The sequence below is a fragment of the Malus domestica genome, chromosome 17, assembly GCF_042453785.1.
Source record: "Malus domestica chromosome 17, GDT2T_hap1".
Taxonomy (NCBI): domain Eukaryota; kingdom Viridiplantae; phylum Streptophyta; class Magnoliopsida; order Rosales; family Rosaceae; genus Malus; species Malus domestica.
The window spans coordinates 31,545,184-31,560,036 of record NC_091677.1 but is presented as its reverse complement, the minus strand read 5'-3'; the positions used below and the strand labels follow the sequence as shown (position 1 = coordinate 31,560,036).

Here is a 14,853-nt window from a genome sequence, read left to right as displayed (position 1 = left end):
CGAGAGTTCTTTTATTGTACGACTATCCACTGCCATGACTTCTTCTTCTTCAAATTCAAATTCGGCCTCTGAACTTTAACTAGGTGGATTAGGTTCTGGTTGCTTTCTCTTTCGTCTCAAAGTTCTTTCAAAATCATCGTCGAACTCCAAGATGTTTGTACTAATGTGTTGAGAACTACGAGTCATAAACTAGTACCTGAAACAAGGAAACAAACACAATCAGCAATTAGGTGGAAGGCACGGCACAAAAGTATAAAACACACAAACACACAGACACAAATTGAAACACTAATTAAAACACAAAGATACGAAATTAAACAAGGGATTAGCAATGCTAATCCTCGACAACGACGCCAAAATTTGATGTGAAATAATCCAACACGTAAATTAAACCCTATTAATGACAATTGTAGCAAAGATGTAAGTAGGGATCGTTCTAAACCGGGGATTAACTAGGGTTGCTAATCTACTCAAATTAAACTCTAAAACACTAAACTAGACATAAAAACACAAGAATAGACTCTATAGACTCTAAACTGACCTAAAACACTCAAATCTGTAAAACTAAATGAAATTGACTCAATTCTAGACCTAACAATTTATTTGGACGAAAATAAAACTCAATTTGACTCAAAAGACTAAAAGAAAATAGATTATGAATTAACTAACTCCAAACACACTTAAAAAGACTCAAAACAAACTCTAGGGATTAAATTGGACGACTTTAAGAATAAATTGAGACTCAAACAATGTTTATGGACTAATTCTAACCTATATTAACTCAAAACACTCTAAAGAACCTAATTAGGACAGATTCTGACCTAATAACACAAAATAGAAAATGGGGTTTGGTTTCTGACGAAATTGAAATAAAACTAAACGAATTGCAAAACAAAGTAAACTAAAATGAAATTGAGATGAATTCAAGGGTGAAATGCTAGTTAGAGGATCCTTCTCCACACATGAACATATGCAACATAAATCGATTTCTAGTATTGTTTCTTTAAACCATGAACGACAATGCCCCAAATTAATCGTAAATGCACAAATTAACTCTCAGATTTCCCTAAATTCATTGAATTGGATGAATGCATGCGACAACCCAAATCATTCTTCTCAAGTTCCCTATATGAACAACATGATAGAGATACATTCAAAGATCATTAAGTTCCATGCAAAATCATAAGCATTGACAGGGCAATTATAACTATGAACTGCATGATACTCTTGCCAAGAATCTACTTAACACGATTGTGACTAACAATCTTCACTACTTGTAATTATAAGTTCCTAACGATTAGGTGAAAGTCCCTTATAATTTAGCATCAGATTCAAGCATGCAAACTAAGTAGGCCTCCTTAATCAACACATAAGAATAAGTTACCATCAAATAGATAAGTAAATCACATTCATGTTTTATGAAACAATAACTGAAAGGCATCAATTCATATGAAATATATGTACATGGCTTCGAATTCACCACTAACTAATAAGAATTTAATTACACATGTTCAAAGCAATTGAAAAGCAAATTGAAATAAACATCAAAACTGAAATGAGGGAAGAAAGAACTCTTAGAACTCCCAAGGATGCATGTGGCTTGTGCACAAGGTCCTCCTTCATCAATGGAATGCACGGCAAGGATCTCCTTCTTCTCCAAAGGATGCGGCAGAGATATATGTTGATGTATAATGATGCAGAATGGTGTAGAATGATGTATAGGGTGCGGCAAAGTGTATTTCTAAATGGTATGAAGGGTGGTAACGAATTTAGGCTTAAAATATATATAGGCAAGGCAAAACCCTAGGGTTAATCAGATTACGGTTATGAATCAGCACATTAAGAGTATTAGGGCCCTAGGGTGCGGCACAAGGGTTTAAATCCACTAAGGAAAGGGTTTGGCCCAATTAATTTCAGAAAAGAATTTGTATAATCCAAATCTGCAAGGAATAAGGCCTGATAAAACAGAATCCACAAAGGAAAAGGGATAGAGGGGTGCGGCACTGATTTGGAGGGAATGGGAATTGCTTGCAAGGCAAGGCAAAAGCCTTCTAGAAGGGAAATAGGCGCCACTTTTGTAGGGATTCTAGAAACAATGTGTTTTGTGGGTGATTTGGGGTTTCTAGAAGAGAATGCTTCTAGAAATAGGTTCTAGAAATATATATTTAGGTCCCCTTGCAGCTAGGATTAAGGCATGATAAGATTAGGATAGGATAAGATAAGATAAGGTTGGTTTGGATAAGATAAGGTTAGATAAGGTTTTGGATAATGTTTCCTCTTTTGAGCTGATTCCTTATCTTCTTTGTCTTGAATTTAATTTCTTCATCTTCTTATCAGATTCCTAGCCTTTTGAACTCCAAATTCGTCCATCCATCTTAGCCTATACATGTGCTATCCATTTAGTGCCCAAAACTGCTCCAAAATGCTCAAAAATGCACTTTCTTGTCAACTTTGTCATTTGGACCTACAAACACACGAAAATAGCTTAAAACACTATAATAACCACAAACTAACTATAAAAGTGCAAGAAAACAAACTAACTATGTCGCATAAATATGCTCCTATCAGATATGGTAGCTTGCTGTTCAACATGTCAACAAAACAAATATGAGACGTTGTCTCCTCCTGGATTATTGCATCCTCTGCCTTTACCCACCAAGATTTGGACAGACATATTCATGGATTTCATTGTTGGCTTTCCTCCATGTAAAGGTAAATCTGTAATCTGGGTCGTGATGGATAGGTTGTCCAAATATGCTCACTTCACTGCTATTGGTCATCCATATTCTGCATCCATGGTTGCTTAACTCTTTGTTGACAATATTTTTAAACTACACAGCATGCCGAAATCAATAGTGAGTGACAGAGATTCGGTTTTCTTAAGTAAATTTTGGAAGGAGTTCTTTCATCTGCAAGGTTCTTCCTTATGTTTCAATTTTGGCTACCATCCTCAAACAGATGGCCAAAATGAGGTTTTAAACTGATGTCTTGAAACATATTTGAGATGCTTTTGTAGCTTGCAGCCAAAGAAATGGGTTTCATGGCTTCCTTGGGCAGAGTGGTCATTCAATACAAGTTTCCATTCAGCAACCAAGATGACTCCATTTGAGATTGTATATGGTCAAGCTCCACCAACAGTACAAACCTATGAATTTAGTACCACTAAGGTAGATTCTGTAGATCAAGCTTTGACGGAAAGGGATCGAATCGTATCCTTACTCAAGAGCAATTTGGAAGCTGCCCAATGTAGGATGAAGGTTCAAGCTGATAAGAATCGGTCTGAAAGAGTATTTAAGGTGAGAGATTCAGTGTATCTAAGATTGGTGCCATATCAGCATTTGTCCCTAGCTTCTCATTCATTTCACAAACTCCAACCACGATTTTATGGTCCATTTCCCATTCTATCCAAAGTTGGTCCCGTGGCTGATAAACTCAAGTTACCAGATCACTCTAAACTTCACCTTGTGTTCCATGTGTCTTGTCTAATTAAGCATTTGGGTTCGACTATCCAGCCTACTATTTCATTGCCTATTATTACAGATTCGGGTATTCTTCAAGATGTTCCGGTGGCTATTCTAGACAGACGATTAATGAAAAGAAATAATTCTGCAGTGACTGAAATCCTGGTGCAATGGCAGAGCCATTCCAAAGACGATGCCACATGGGAAAACTACCAAGAGCTCAAACTTAAGTTCCCTGAACTTATGCAGTTGTGATACAATCTGTTGATGTTGTCTTTTCTATCCATTTCATTGTAGTCATGCTCATGTCACATTGGTTGAGTTTTTGTGTATTGTGTTTTGTAGAACTTGTGTTTTGAGGGTGGGGTATTGTTAGGATGTTGTACGATGGATATTAATTAGTTAGAGCTTGTTAGAGGGAGAATTCTGTTAGAAGTGGAAAAGTTAGTACTAATAGAGGCTTGTAAAGGAAGATAACGTGTGAATGAAAATTGTATTGTTGTTGGTATCTTTCTCTGTGTACAATCGTATAAGACGTAGGGCGGGTTATAACAGTATGGATGGAGTTTTCGAGCCAACATGATAAGTGAGAGCGCCAACTTTTCAAATTCTAGACAGTGCGGCTTGGCTCCACGCATTTCTTGGTTCACATAATACATTGGAAGAGTATTGTGCTTATGGCTAATGACGAGACAACTAAGTATATGAAGAGTTGTTCACCAGTCTCAGGCTTGGATAGGATTGAGGCACGACCAATATGCTCCTTTAAGTCATTGAATGCATGTGTATCTGGTTGTACCTCGAGAAAGCATCGAGGAAGGTTAAAATTTTGTGAACTTCCGTTGCATCTACGAGCTGGTCAATGCGTGGTAGTAGGAAATTGTCTTTTGCAAACTATAGTTGGTGCATGTACGCCACTTGGTTAGTTTCCCAACTGTAGTTGTTTTCTTTTCCCTCACCATGTTTGCCACCCATCGTGGATAATTCACTCTCCTAATGTGTTGGAAATGTGCCCTAAAACCAATCATATGATGATACTTTACGGACATTTCACATGTTAAACTAATCTAGTTTAATATAAAGGGCAAAGATTACTGTTTTAAGCCGTCTCATATAAATGTTATATGCTTAAACAATAAGTTCAAGGAATATGCAATTGGGAGAATGTGATATAAAGAAGTTAGATTCATGAGACCATTTTTTTTTGTATACATATGTTAAACGTTCCTGATCATAGGATTGCCAATTGGGCATTGACAGTCCGTTAAGATCAGTACGTGCTATGTCTTCTCTTAGGGAGAGTGACTGGTCTCGAGTCATTGGTTTGATTGACACCAAGACAAGCATGTAGGTGCTCAATAGAGAATGAGTCCACTGAACATGATCAACAAGGAATTCTCATACTCATGTCACATGAAAACTTTTGGTTGGGATAATGCAAAGTAGTCATTTGACATAAGGCATCATAGTTGTCTTGTGGTTAGGTCCTTGATCTTTGACTATATCAAAGTCACTCCATCAGAGGGTGTCCACGACATAGTTGGGGTTAAGCCACTTAGCCATGGAGGCAAGTGAATGCACAACAAGGGATCTTTAACCTTCAAATCGTTTGAGAGAGAATACTCTATTATATCATTAAGAATCTCTGGCCAGAGTATGAATAAGATTTCGGAAGTTGTTCCAAATCACATTCCAAGTAATCATATAAGTAAGAGAATCACACTGGATAGTAGACATGAATAAACTATCAAACCAAACAATGTGGTCAAAAGTATTGTATTAAAGAAAGACCGTATTGCATTGTAATCCTAAATTGAATTGGTTCTCCACCTCTTCTGATTAGCTTGGGTGGCCATGACATGCTACTAGGTGTCACTCATGGTTTGTGGAAGCCCTGGTAATCTTCATCAAAAAGAGAATTGAAAATGTTGTTTCAATTCACAATCAACCGTTGAGAGTAACAACTGCCCACTGCCTCATTAAAAGGAACCTAATGGATTTTGAATGTCAGGCCCAATGGATTTTGGATGTTAAGCCCATTGACTTAAGTTGTATGACAACTTAATGAATAAATATTCAAGAGGGCCCAAACAGCCCAAAGACCATAGAAGGCCAACCATATTGATGAAATAGGGTTTTGGTTCTTTTTGTTACTTAAGTGAAATTACTATATAAAGAACTTTATAGCCAAAATTCATTTAAGGTTCTTTTAGAGGAAATTGGATAGAACAAGTCTCTCCCATTCTCTCTAAGAGGCCGCCCCCTTGGAGGAGATTAGCTAGCAATCTTCCCTCTTCCAAGGTTCCTCATCTCTTCTTCTAGTCTCTCCTTGGTGTGGAGACTTAGAGGTTCTCAATTTTGGCAACTTGGAGAATCCATTCTACCATCCTCATCCAAGAAATCCGTGGAGCTAAGAAGTAAAGAATGAAGGCCCTATCTCTTGGGTGATTAGCCTTTGCTTATGCAAAGAGGAATCAACAAAGGTATAATATTGCTCAACTCACTTTGTTCATGAGTTGAGTCTTGGTTCACCATAACTACTAGGGTTTGAATTTCATGGGTTAAGTTTTGTTTTTGAGTGCATACAAGCATGATTCCACCTTTTAATTGTTAATATCATGCATAGATGTTGCCCCAATGAACTAGTTTTCACAATTATTTCCTTCATAATGAACTTTATATCGAGGAGTTTATCCACCTTGACCTTCATGGCCTCATAGCGCTAGGCGTTGTAGGGCTACCTTTTCTAATGGATAGGCCGACAGTGCGGGTCAAAGTTGAGCTTGTGGAAGACAATGCTTAGATCTATTCCCAACAAGTCTGTGTAAAACCAAATGAACAAGCTCACTTGGTCTTTTAGAAACTCAATCAGCTTTTCTCGGACTTCAGCTAGTTAATAGTCCCTATTTGGACTTTCCTACTTGAGTATTTTTCTGGTCGTACGATGGTCTCCAATTCTTCAATGGGCTCAGGTTGTTCCTAACTCTTATCATCTCTTAGGTCAACTCCTACCCTGAAGTTCAAAGACTCAAGCATTTCAACGAGCAACAACTTGCATGCCTAAGATTATCTAGTTATTTTGCAGTTTCTACCTCCCAGCAAAGTTTGATACATTTCGCCTATTTTTGTTGAAGATTTAAGAAGTTATCCACAACTTGCACAACTGCATGCTTATAACAACTTCCATGCTCTCTAATGTGAGAGGGTAAACCAATTTCTCTACACACTTTCGGGGTGTGCTCTCCTCTTGGAGACGGTAAACTGCCCATATATCATATGTGATAGGTCGGCCTACCCTAGTATAACTAGGAGCCAGTTGACATGTGCCAGTTACTCCTAAAATTAGCCACAATAGTCTTTTTCAAGTCTTAGCTGACTAAAGGATTTCAAGTTTCGGGTTAATTTATGGGAACTCGACTTCTTTACCAGAAGAGGGGATAATTGCAGTGCGTTCCTTGAACCTCTGCCTAAAGGATCCATACAAATGTCTACCTTCAGCATGGACAAGTTAAGAGACCATTCGCGTCCTTATAGAATTGTACTAGCTACCGACATGTTACGTAGCTTATGGGTTTTGTAAACTCTTAAATGTAAAACACTCGTGGGATGACTACTCATGGGGATTCATACAATTGTGCACTTCTACTGCGACTAGTTAGTAATCTCTGCATCCATACGAGACCCTATCGGCTGCCAACATGCTACGCAACTCACAAGTTTTGGACGTTAGTTCATATGATTCCCATGAGTAACTGCTCACGAAGGTTCATACAACCGCACACTTTTGATGTGACTAGTTAGCAATCTTCATGCTCATATAAAACTTTATCAGCTGCAGACACGCTACACACCCTACGAGTTTTATAAATTGCTAGCGCAGGGCAGTCTTGGGTTACTACTTATGAATTTCCAAACAACTGCATACTTTTGCTATGACCAGTTAATGATATTCATGTGCACAATGGTCCTTATCGTGTTGTGATACTAGCTACGCAGCCTATAACATTGGTTATATAAAGTGCAATGGATCCCTTAGATTGTTGCCCATGAATCTCTGATGACTAAATGCTTATGGCTTGATTAGTTAGTGATTTTTGTGCCCCAATGATCTTTATTATGTTGTGTTACAGGCCACGTAGCTCAAAACATTGTAAACTTGAAGACCAACCAAGCAGCTCACGATAGGCTCAATAGTTCAACGCCCAGAAGCCAAGACTCACAACCATAATGACTATGTGGGCTCGTCTGTTTTTTTAAAAGCAGCGTGTGTGGCTGTCGGTCATATGGTTAAAAGTTTTGCAAAGTACCTTAGCCGGAACTCGCGGCCATAGTGGCTACACTGATGCGTTTGCTTCTCCAAAAATAGCGTCTGACTACCAGTCTTATTGAATTTCTAGTAAATTGATAAATAGGCTCAAGGGCCTACAAAAGTTCAAAGCTAAGAAAAAGGAAAGGAAGAAATTTTTAAGCCTAGCTAGAATACTACTCATCAGTACCTTGTACCTTGGAGGACCCTCGACAACTCAATTGCCATGCCTTCAGCAGTTGCATCGCTCCCAGCAATGACACCTTCCATCACTTTATCTTCAACTGCCTTAGCCAGAGCAGCCTGACCCGCGACTACCCATCAACAGCAACCTCAAAGGAGAACTCAAGCAAGTCCTCGGGAGAAATGAAAAGAGTCACAAAGTTCTTCATAGAAAACTCATAATCCGATGAATTACCCGGGGGCTGATTTACATAGCCCAGCTTGTAGAAGTTGGCATTTACCTGAGCAAGAGCACCATCGTGACTGGCTTTCTCTTTCTTGAACTACTCATTCTCGTCAACAAGGGTAGTGTGGGCGTTTTGCAGTTCATCCAACTCATTTTTCAAGTTTTCAAACGCGGGCTGTAACTCCAATTCATTAGACTCAAGCTAGCTGGAAACCTTTTGGATATGGTATATCTCGTTGACAAGGATTACAAGTTCTTAATCCTTGGCGAAGCTAGAAAAATGAAGGTCTGAATTGACACGTTCAAGGTCATGGATCTTGATAAGGTTGAGGCCAATGTCCTTAAGACGCAACAAGCCTAACCTTTAAGTCATCAACTTCCTGGCAAATGACTTCAAGTTGCACATAAGTGGGGCAAAGACATTGGATTGCTCAAATCGGCAAACTCAGACTCCAATTTCGCAATCCTTTTGGCAGCCAAACGAACTTAAACTGGCCACCACTGCCTCCGCTTCCTTCATAACCGTAGGCACACCCTTTTCAGAACGCATGGGCTTAGCAGCCATGATCAAAGTTTTCTGAATGGTAGCGAGCAAAGAAACCCTTCTCAAGCTAGCATGATGCTTCTTAAAGGAATTTGAGTGGACTACCTTCCCAACAATGTTAATGAACTTGGGCAAGCATCAAGATCCTCGAGTGGTTGGTCTTGAGAATTTTAGGGAACTCCTTAGAAGAAAACTCGGTGGATTTCTCACAACTGTCTTCTGGAGCAGTTTCCTCCTTCTCAGTAGCCAGACTAGGCACAAGATTGGGAGAAGTAGGCACAAGCGCCTCCTAGCAGATGAACCCACCTTCCAGCTCTTCATAGTGGCGAGCCTCTCTGAAGCTGAACAAGACTTAGCCCTAGACGGATGTGTCAATGCAAACCAAGACACCGGAGCACCATAAAACTCCTACGTTGGGCAATCTTCTCAACAATGGCTTTAGCACCCTTGGATTAGCAGGTTTCGTAGGCTCAGACCCACCAGTCTCATTTTTGCCATTGGAGAAGTTGGCATTCTCACATCTTAGTGCAGTAATACTAGTTGGTGGATACACTCATTATTTTTCTCGATTATTTAAATTGATGAACTCATGAAATGTGTGCCATTTTCTATACACATTTTAATGATTCAATAAATTGCATGTTCTTAAAAGTACAACGTATATTACACATTATAAACATGTACGTATATAGTTTTCACGTTTAACACACATTATCGTCATACATTTTTCAATAATACATATAAAATTAACATATTTGACACATTTTTTAACATTAAATAACTAATTAAGTTAAATAAATAAACATTAAAATTAAAAAATTGTCTGAGTTTTAAGAGTAAAGTTTTAGCAAAGTTGTCGAATAATAGACGTATGCGTATTGTTTCACATAACATATTTGTTCCCTTTTTATGAACTATAGTTAGGGGATAAAGGCTACAAATAACCTTTTAGCACCCCGTATTTTACTTATAAAAGTTTGCACTGCTACGGTAGAAGTAAAACATAAAGGAATTGTTATTATCAATTAACTCTGAAGAAAATAGTTATCATAACATTCAAATAAAATAACATTATAAAATCTGGAAAGCACAAAAACTAAATGCAGCCCATGATAAGCAAAAAAATTACAAATGCCACAAAGCGAATTAAATTAAAAGAAGCAAACTCAAGCCTTTTATCATTCATGCAAATTAAATAGGAGAAAATGGAACTTCTCCCTCAACTCACTTGAGTGGAACAATACTTTTCACATAAATAAGACCTTCAAAATCCACAACCTTATTGAGAATAGGAGGAATATGAAGATACTTAAGATTTCCGGTACTAGAATTATAAGAGGTAGCCCTTCCATCGGATGCAAGCATAAGAAGCTCATCACATTTCCAAAGTGTCAAAGGATACTCAACGCCTTTAAAGGGTCCAACAGTTAGGAGTTTTGTCCATGAACTGCTAACTCCATCATAGTCGTCCATTACCCATATTTCAAATAATTTAGAATCCTCACTTGGATTATAGGGAGAGCAAAAAGAAGCAAGGGATTCATTTCGCAGAAAAATATAATCAAACGTAAAACCGGATTCTCTCCTAGAAGGCAATTGTATTATATGAAATGTCTCATCACCTAAATAAAATGCAAGTATGTATTCCTCGTTATCGCTTGCAAACCAATAACAAAATCCCTTCAAGTACACTGAACAAGAACAATGATAGGTTTTAATTGATATATCAATCTTGATCTCTTTCCAAAAGTTAGCAGCCGTGGTATATACCTCAGCTGTGTGAGGAAGTGCTATACGATGATAAAATGTTTGCTCATCATCTGAATACTCACAATTTTCCACAATTCGCACAACCTTGTATTCTTTAGCATTGCAATCATAGCCAAATCCTAATGCTTGAAAAGTCGTTTCCAATTCAAATTTTCCCTTGGGAGGGGGTTGAAGAAGGCATGAATCCGGAAGTTGCCTAAATTCTCTCGTTGCAGGATTGCATAAAAGAACATTTTTCCCTGCATCTACACAGACAATCCCATTGCAATAACCGAAAATCAGTACAAAATCATGATCTTCCAATGGAAACGGTATAATTAGGTCCTCAACATCATAATGAAGGTTGTGTTCATCACTATCAATGGAAAGATTAATCGTGGACCAGAAAACTTCTTGTTTCCAACTCTGGTCCGGGAAAATGTGAGCCTGAGAACGGTTGAGAAGGATACAAGTGGAGGATGAGAGTTTGTTGTCCACAGAATTGTTAAGGTGTTTGGCCACAAAACTTGGTCTATTGATGAGAGTGCACCAAGACTTCCGTATGCATTTGAATCGCATCAGAGACTTGGGTGGCAACCTACACAGGATTTCGACCACCTTATCTTCAGGAGTTTCACTTTCATGCACCTGGGACATCTCGGCAGTTTTATTCCACATAAATTCTTCACACATATATATACACATAAAAGAACACCACCAGTTTGAGAGACAAACTAAATCAAACTCCATGTTACTAATGCATGCGAGTTTTATGGAGCATCATACGTTCAAATTTTTCTATTTTTATTTTTTTTTTATTGCGACAAATATGACCATTCAATTTTTACTTTTTAATTCTACATTAAATTAACTAAGAAAATAAAATTCACATAATATTCATATATGGACCAACGTGTAAATCACATGATTTTAATTGACTAAGAAAGGGAAATTCACATATTCATAAACGAGTTTTAATCAATAAAGTAAAAAAAAAATAAAAAATCATTAGAAATACAATCACATAACCACCTTTCATCTAAGTTTACCCCAATTTTTATCTACACTCAATTAAAAATAAAAAATTTAGACCTTTTCGAATTTCAGCACTAGTCTTCCAAAAATACCCTCAAAGACCAACACCACATCCTCAAACACCCTAACGCAGTGGCGAAGCTACATAGGGGCGAAGGATGGCGGCCGCCCCTCCGCTTGCCGAAAAATAACCCAAAGAGCGAGTCCTAATCCCCTTTCGTTCGGCCGGAAACTGGAAAATACGGTGGTTTGGTTTTCTCGCATCTGTTGCTGCGCGGCACCCTTTGCGCGCATGGTTTATTTCTTATAAAAAATAATTTTTTTGAAGTAAAACTATGTCGTTTTACTTCCTTCATTAAAAATAAAATAAAATATTGGGGCCATTAGCCAATTACCCCGTCCCCCCATTCGCCATTACCAAGTTCCATTAGTGCCCTTTTCCATTAGTGCCCCAACCCAACCCCATTCCGTTGGCCCTTCCATTTCAGTCGCCACGCCATCCTTCCCAATTTTGAGATGATTTTTTTTTTCTTTTCCAAATTTATATTATTTCAAACTCTAATTGATTATTTAATACTAATTTTGTTTAATTGATATAAAATTATAGGGTAATAAACTAATATAGTTATTGGTTATTGATTATTGATATGAATTTATGTTTATTAAAAAATGAAATAATTGTTTAGGGTAAAAATTGAATTCCTTATTATTGATTGATTAATTAAATTATTGAATAATGTATACGATTATTCATATTGATTAGTTGAATTAAATTTTTGTTTATTGAATCATTTGTATTTTGTATGATTATTAGTATTGATTAATTGAATTGTTGGTTTGATTTGTTATTAGTCATATTAGTATAGTCTACTCTAGGATTAAGAGTATAAGTTTTTTTTTAAGGAAAACTAACGAAAAGTCTAAAAAAACTTTAGTTTTAATGAAAAATGACAAATAAAGGTGTAGTGAATAGTACCAGAAAAAGGTAAAAATGTGGTTTTTCGTTAACAGTAAACCGTACCGGAATGTTTTATTAAAACTTCCTTTTTTTCCTTACATTATACAGTTACGTAATGGAACGACTATGAAAGCACCATTGCGTAACAAAATAAGAGATTAATGGTTGAGTGATAGCATGATTGTTTACATTGAGAGATGTATTTGCTTTTATTGATAATGAGCTTATTATGCAACATTGCCGACAACAATTGTAATTTGTTTATATTGATAAATTATGGAAGACATTACTATATAAAGGGATTTGGTTGTTGCCATTTTTTTTAACGCACTCTTTTAAAATCGCCCCTCCCCCCGACAATTCCTGGCTTCGCCACTGCCCTAACGGAGCCTCCCATGCACCCCCAATTTCTGAACTTCATTATAGATTAACATCTTTTAATCTCTTCTGTATTATTCAATCTAATACATATGAAAATGGTCATCTGCGGGATGCAATTGATCGTAATATATATATCTAAGTAGCAGTACAAGCTGGGCGCGCTCTTAATAATGGATACCTTTAGCGAGGTATAAATATCGTGATGGTTGTTTGAATGGGCGGGAGCAGTCTATGAACTACGCTCAGTTGTGATCACTGCAAAGAGTGATATTGAAAGTCAAGAGTGGGTATCCGGAGCTATTGGTTAGGTTGATGATTAGGGTGTAGTTGTCACCTTACTTCTAGTTATATCTTGTAAAGATCTTGTATTTGTAGAAATATCAAGAACACAGCTTCAAGGTTATCAATAGTGATCGAGTATTTAAGAAGATAAAGAGACAGAGAGAGAAAGGAAAACAAAGTGGGAGAGAATTTATGATATACTTCTTGACTAACTCTTAATACAATCATATTATCTCCTCTTATACTAGTTACATTACTTACTGTTACTCCCTAAGCAACCAATATCTTAACAAACTAACAACTATACTGCCTAATCTATTGACACATGGCAACATCTTGACCCTTATCATCCTTACATCCCCCCTCAATCTCATACTTGTTCGAACCAAGCATGAGATTGGAACAATGCTCATGAAAGATAGAAATAGACAAGCCTTTAGTGAGAATATCAGCAAATTGCTCCCTGGAAGATACATGTTGCACAACTAAGTCTCCTCTAATCACCCTTTCGCGGACAAAATGATAGTCAATCTCGATATGTTTAACTCGAGAATGAAATACCGGATTGGAAGACAAGGCAATGGCACTGATATTATCACATAACAGTAATGGAGGAGCAGAAAGAGGTACATGAAGATCACACAATAGCTGTCGGATCCAGGATAATTCTGAGCTGTTATGGCCAGTGCTCTATATTCAGCTTCGGTAGATGATCTTGAGACTGTATGTTGCTTCTTGGAAGCCCAAGAAATAGGACTGGAACCACAATACACAATATAGCCAGAGGTTGACCGTCGATCATTGGGATCACCAACCCAATCGGCATCACTATACGCGTGCAGAGATAAGTTTTCAGGTTGAAAATTAATATCATAATGAATAGTACCACTGAGATACCGAAGAATTCGCTTGACAGCGACGACATGAGAATTCATAGGTTGATGCATAAACTGACAACATTGCTTAATGACAAACGCAATATCAGGGCAAGTAAAAGTCAAATATTGCAAGGCACCAGCTATACTTCGATATTGATCTGGACTGTGATATGGATCACCATCATCCTTTAAGAGCCGATGATACGGAAAACAAGGTGTAGCACAAAGTTTGGAGTTACTCATGTTCACTCGAGCTAGCAAATCTCGAGCATATTTCTGCTGAGAAACAAATAAACCATTTGAATGATAAGAAATCTGCAAGCCCATAAAATAGTTTAACTGTCCCATATCTTTCATATCAAATGCCTTGGTTAACTCCAAGATTACAGTAGCAATATCAGATGAACTACTACCAGTAAGGATTATATCATCCACATAAAGTAATAAGACCACAATTCCAAGAGAAGCGTGTTTGACAAACAAATAAGGATCAGCAAGTGAAGCCTGAAATCCCAATCTTGGTAGAAAGCTAGTAAACTTGTCATTCCAGGCTCTTGGAGCCTGTTTAAGACCATACAAAAATTTATGAAGCTTGATGACAAAATCAGAAGGATGATGAGGACTCCCAAAACCAGGGGGCGGTGACATATACACTTCCTCAAGTAAATCATCATGTAAAAAGGCATTTTTTACATGAAGCTGCCTTAAAGACCATTGAAATTGAGCTGTAAGTGCTAAAATAAGTCGGACAATAGTTGGCTTGACTATGGGACTAAAGGTCTCACCATAATCAATGCCCTCATCTTGATTATACCCCTTAGCAACTAGCCGAGCCTTATATCAGGCTATA

At 37.5% G+C, this 14,853-nt stretch overlaps 2 protein-coding genes across 2 annotated transcripts; both read right to left on the bottom strand.

Moving 5' to 3' along the window:
• Positions 1-9,852: 9,852 nt before the first annotated feature.
• LOC103416757 (F-box/kelch-repeat protein At3g06240) lies at positions 9,853-11,162 on the bottom strand. Its single transcript, XM_029097876.2, has one exon. The coding sequence runs from the start codon at positions 11,160-11,162 to the stop codon at positions 9,945-9,947; it is 1,218 nt and encodes a 405-aa protein (XP_028953709.2). The 3' UTR covers positions 9,853-9,944.
• A 2,463-nt stretch (positions 11,163-13,625) lies between these two features.
• LOC108169726 (uncharacterized mitochondrial protein AtMg00810-like) lies at positions 13,626-14,651 on the bottom strand. Its single transcript, XM_017323595.1, has one exon. The coding sequence runs from the start codon at positions 14,649-14,651 to the stop codon at positions 13,626-13,628; it is 1,026 nt and encodes a 341-aa protein (XP_017179084.1).
• Between the last annotated feature and the right edge of the window lie 202 nt (positions 14,652-14,853).

What these genes read in the sequence shown, in the direction of transcription:
- LOC103416757 (XM_029097876.2), bottom strand. Translation starts at nt 11,162, where the DNA reads ATGTGTGAAGAATTTATGTGGAATAAAACTGCCGAGATGTCCCAGGTG.
- LOC108169726 (XM_017323595.1), bottom strand. Translation starts at nt 14,651, where the DNA reads ATGTCACCGCCCCCTGGTTTTGGGAGTCCTCATCATCCTTCTGATTTT.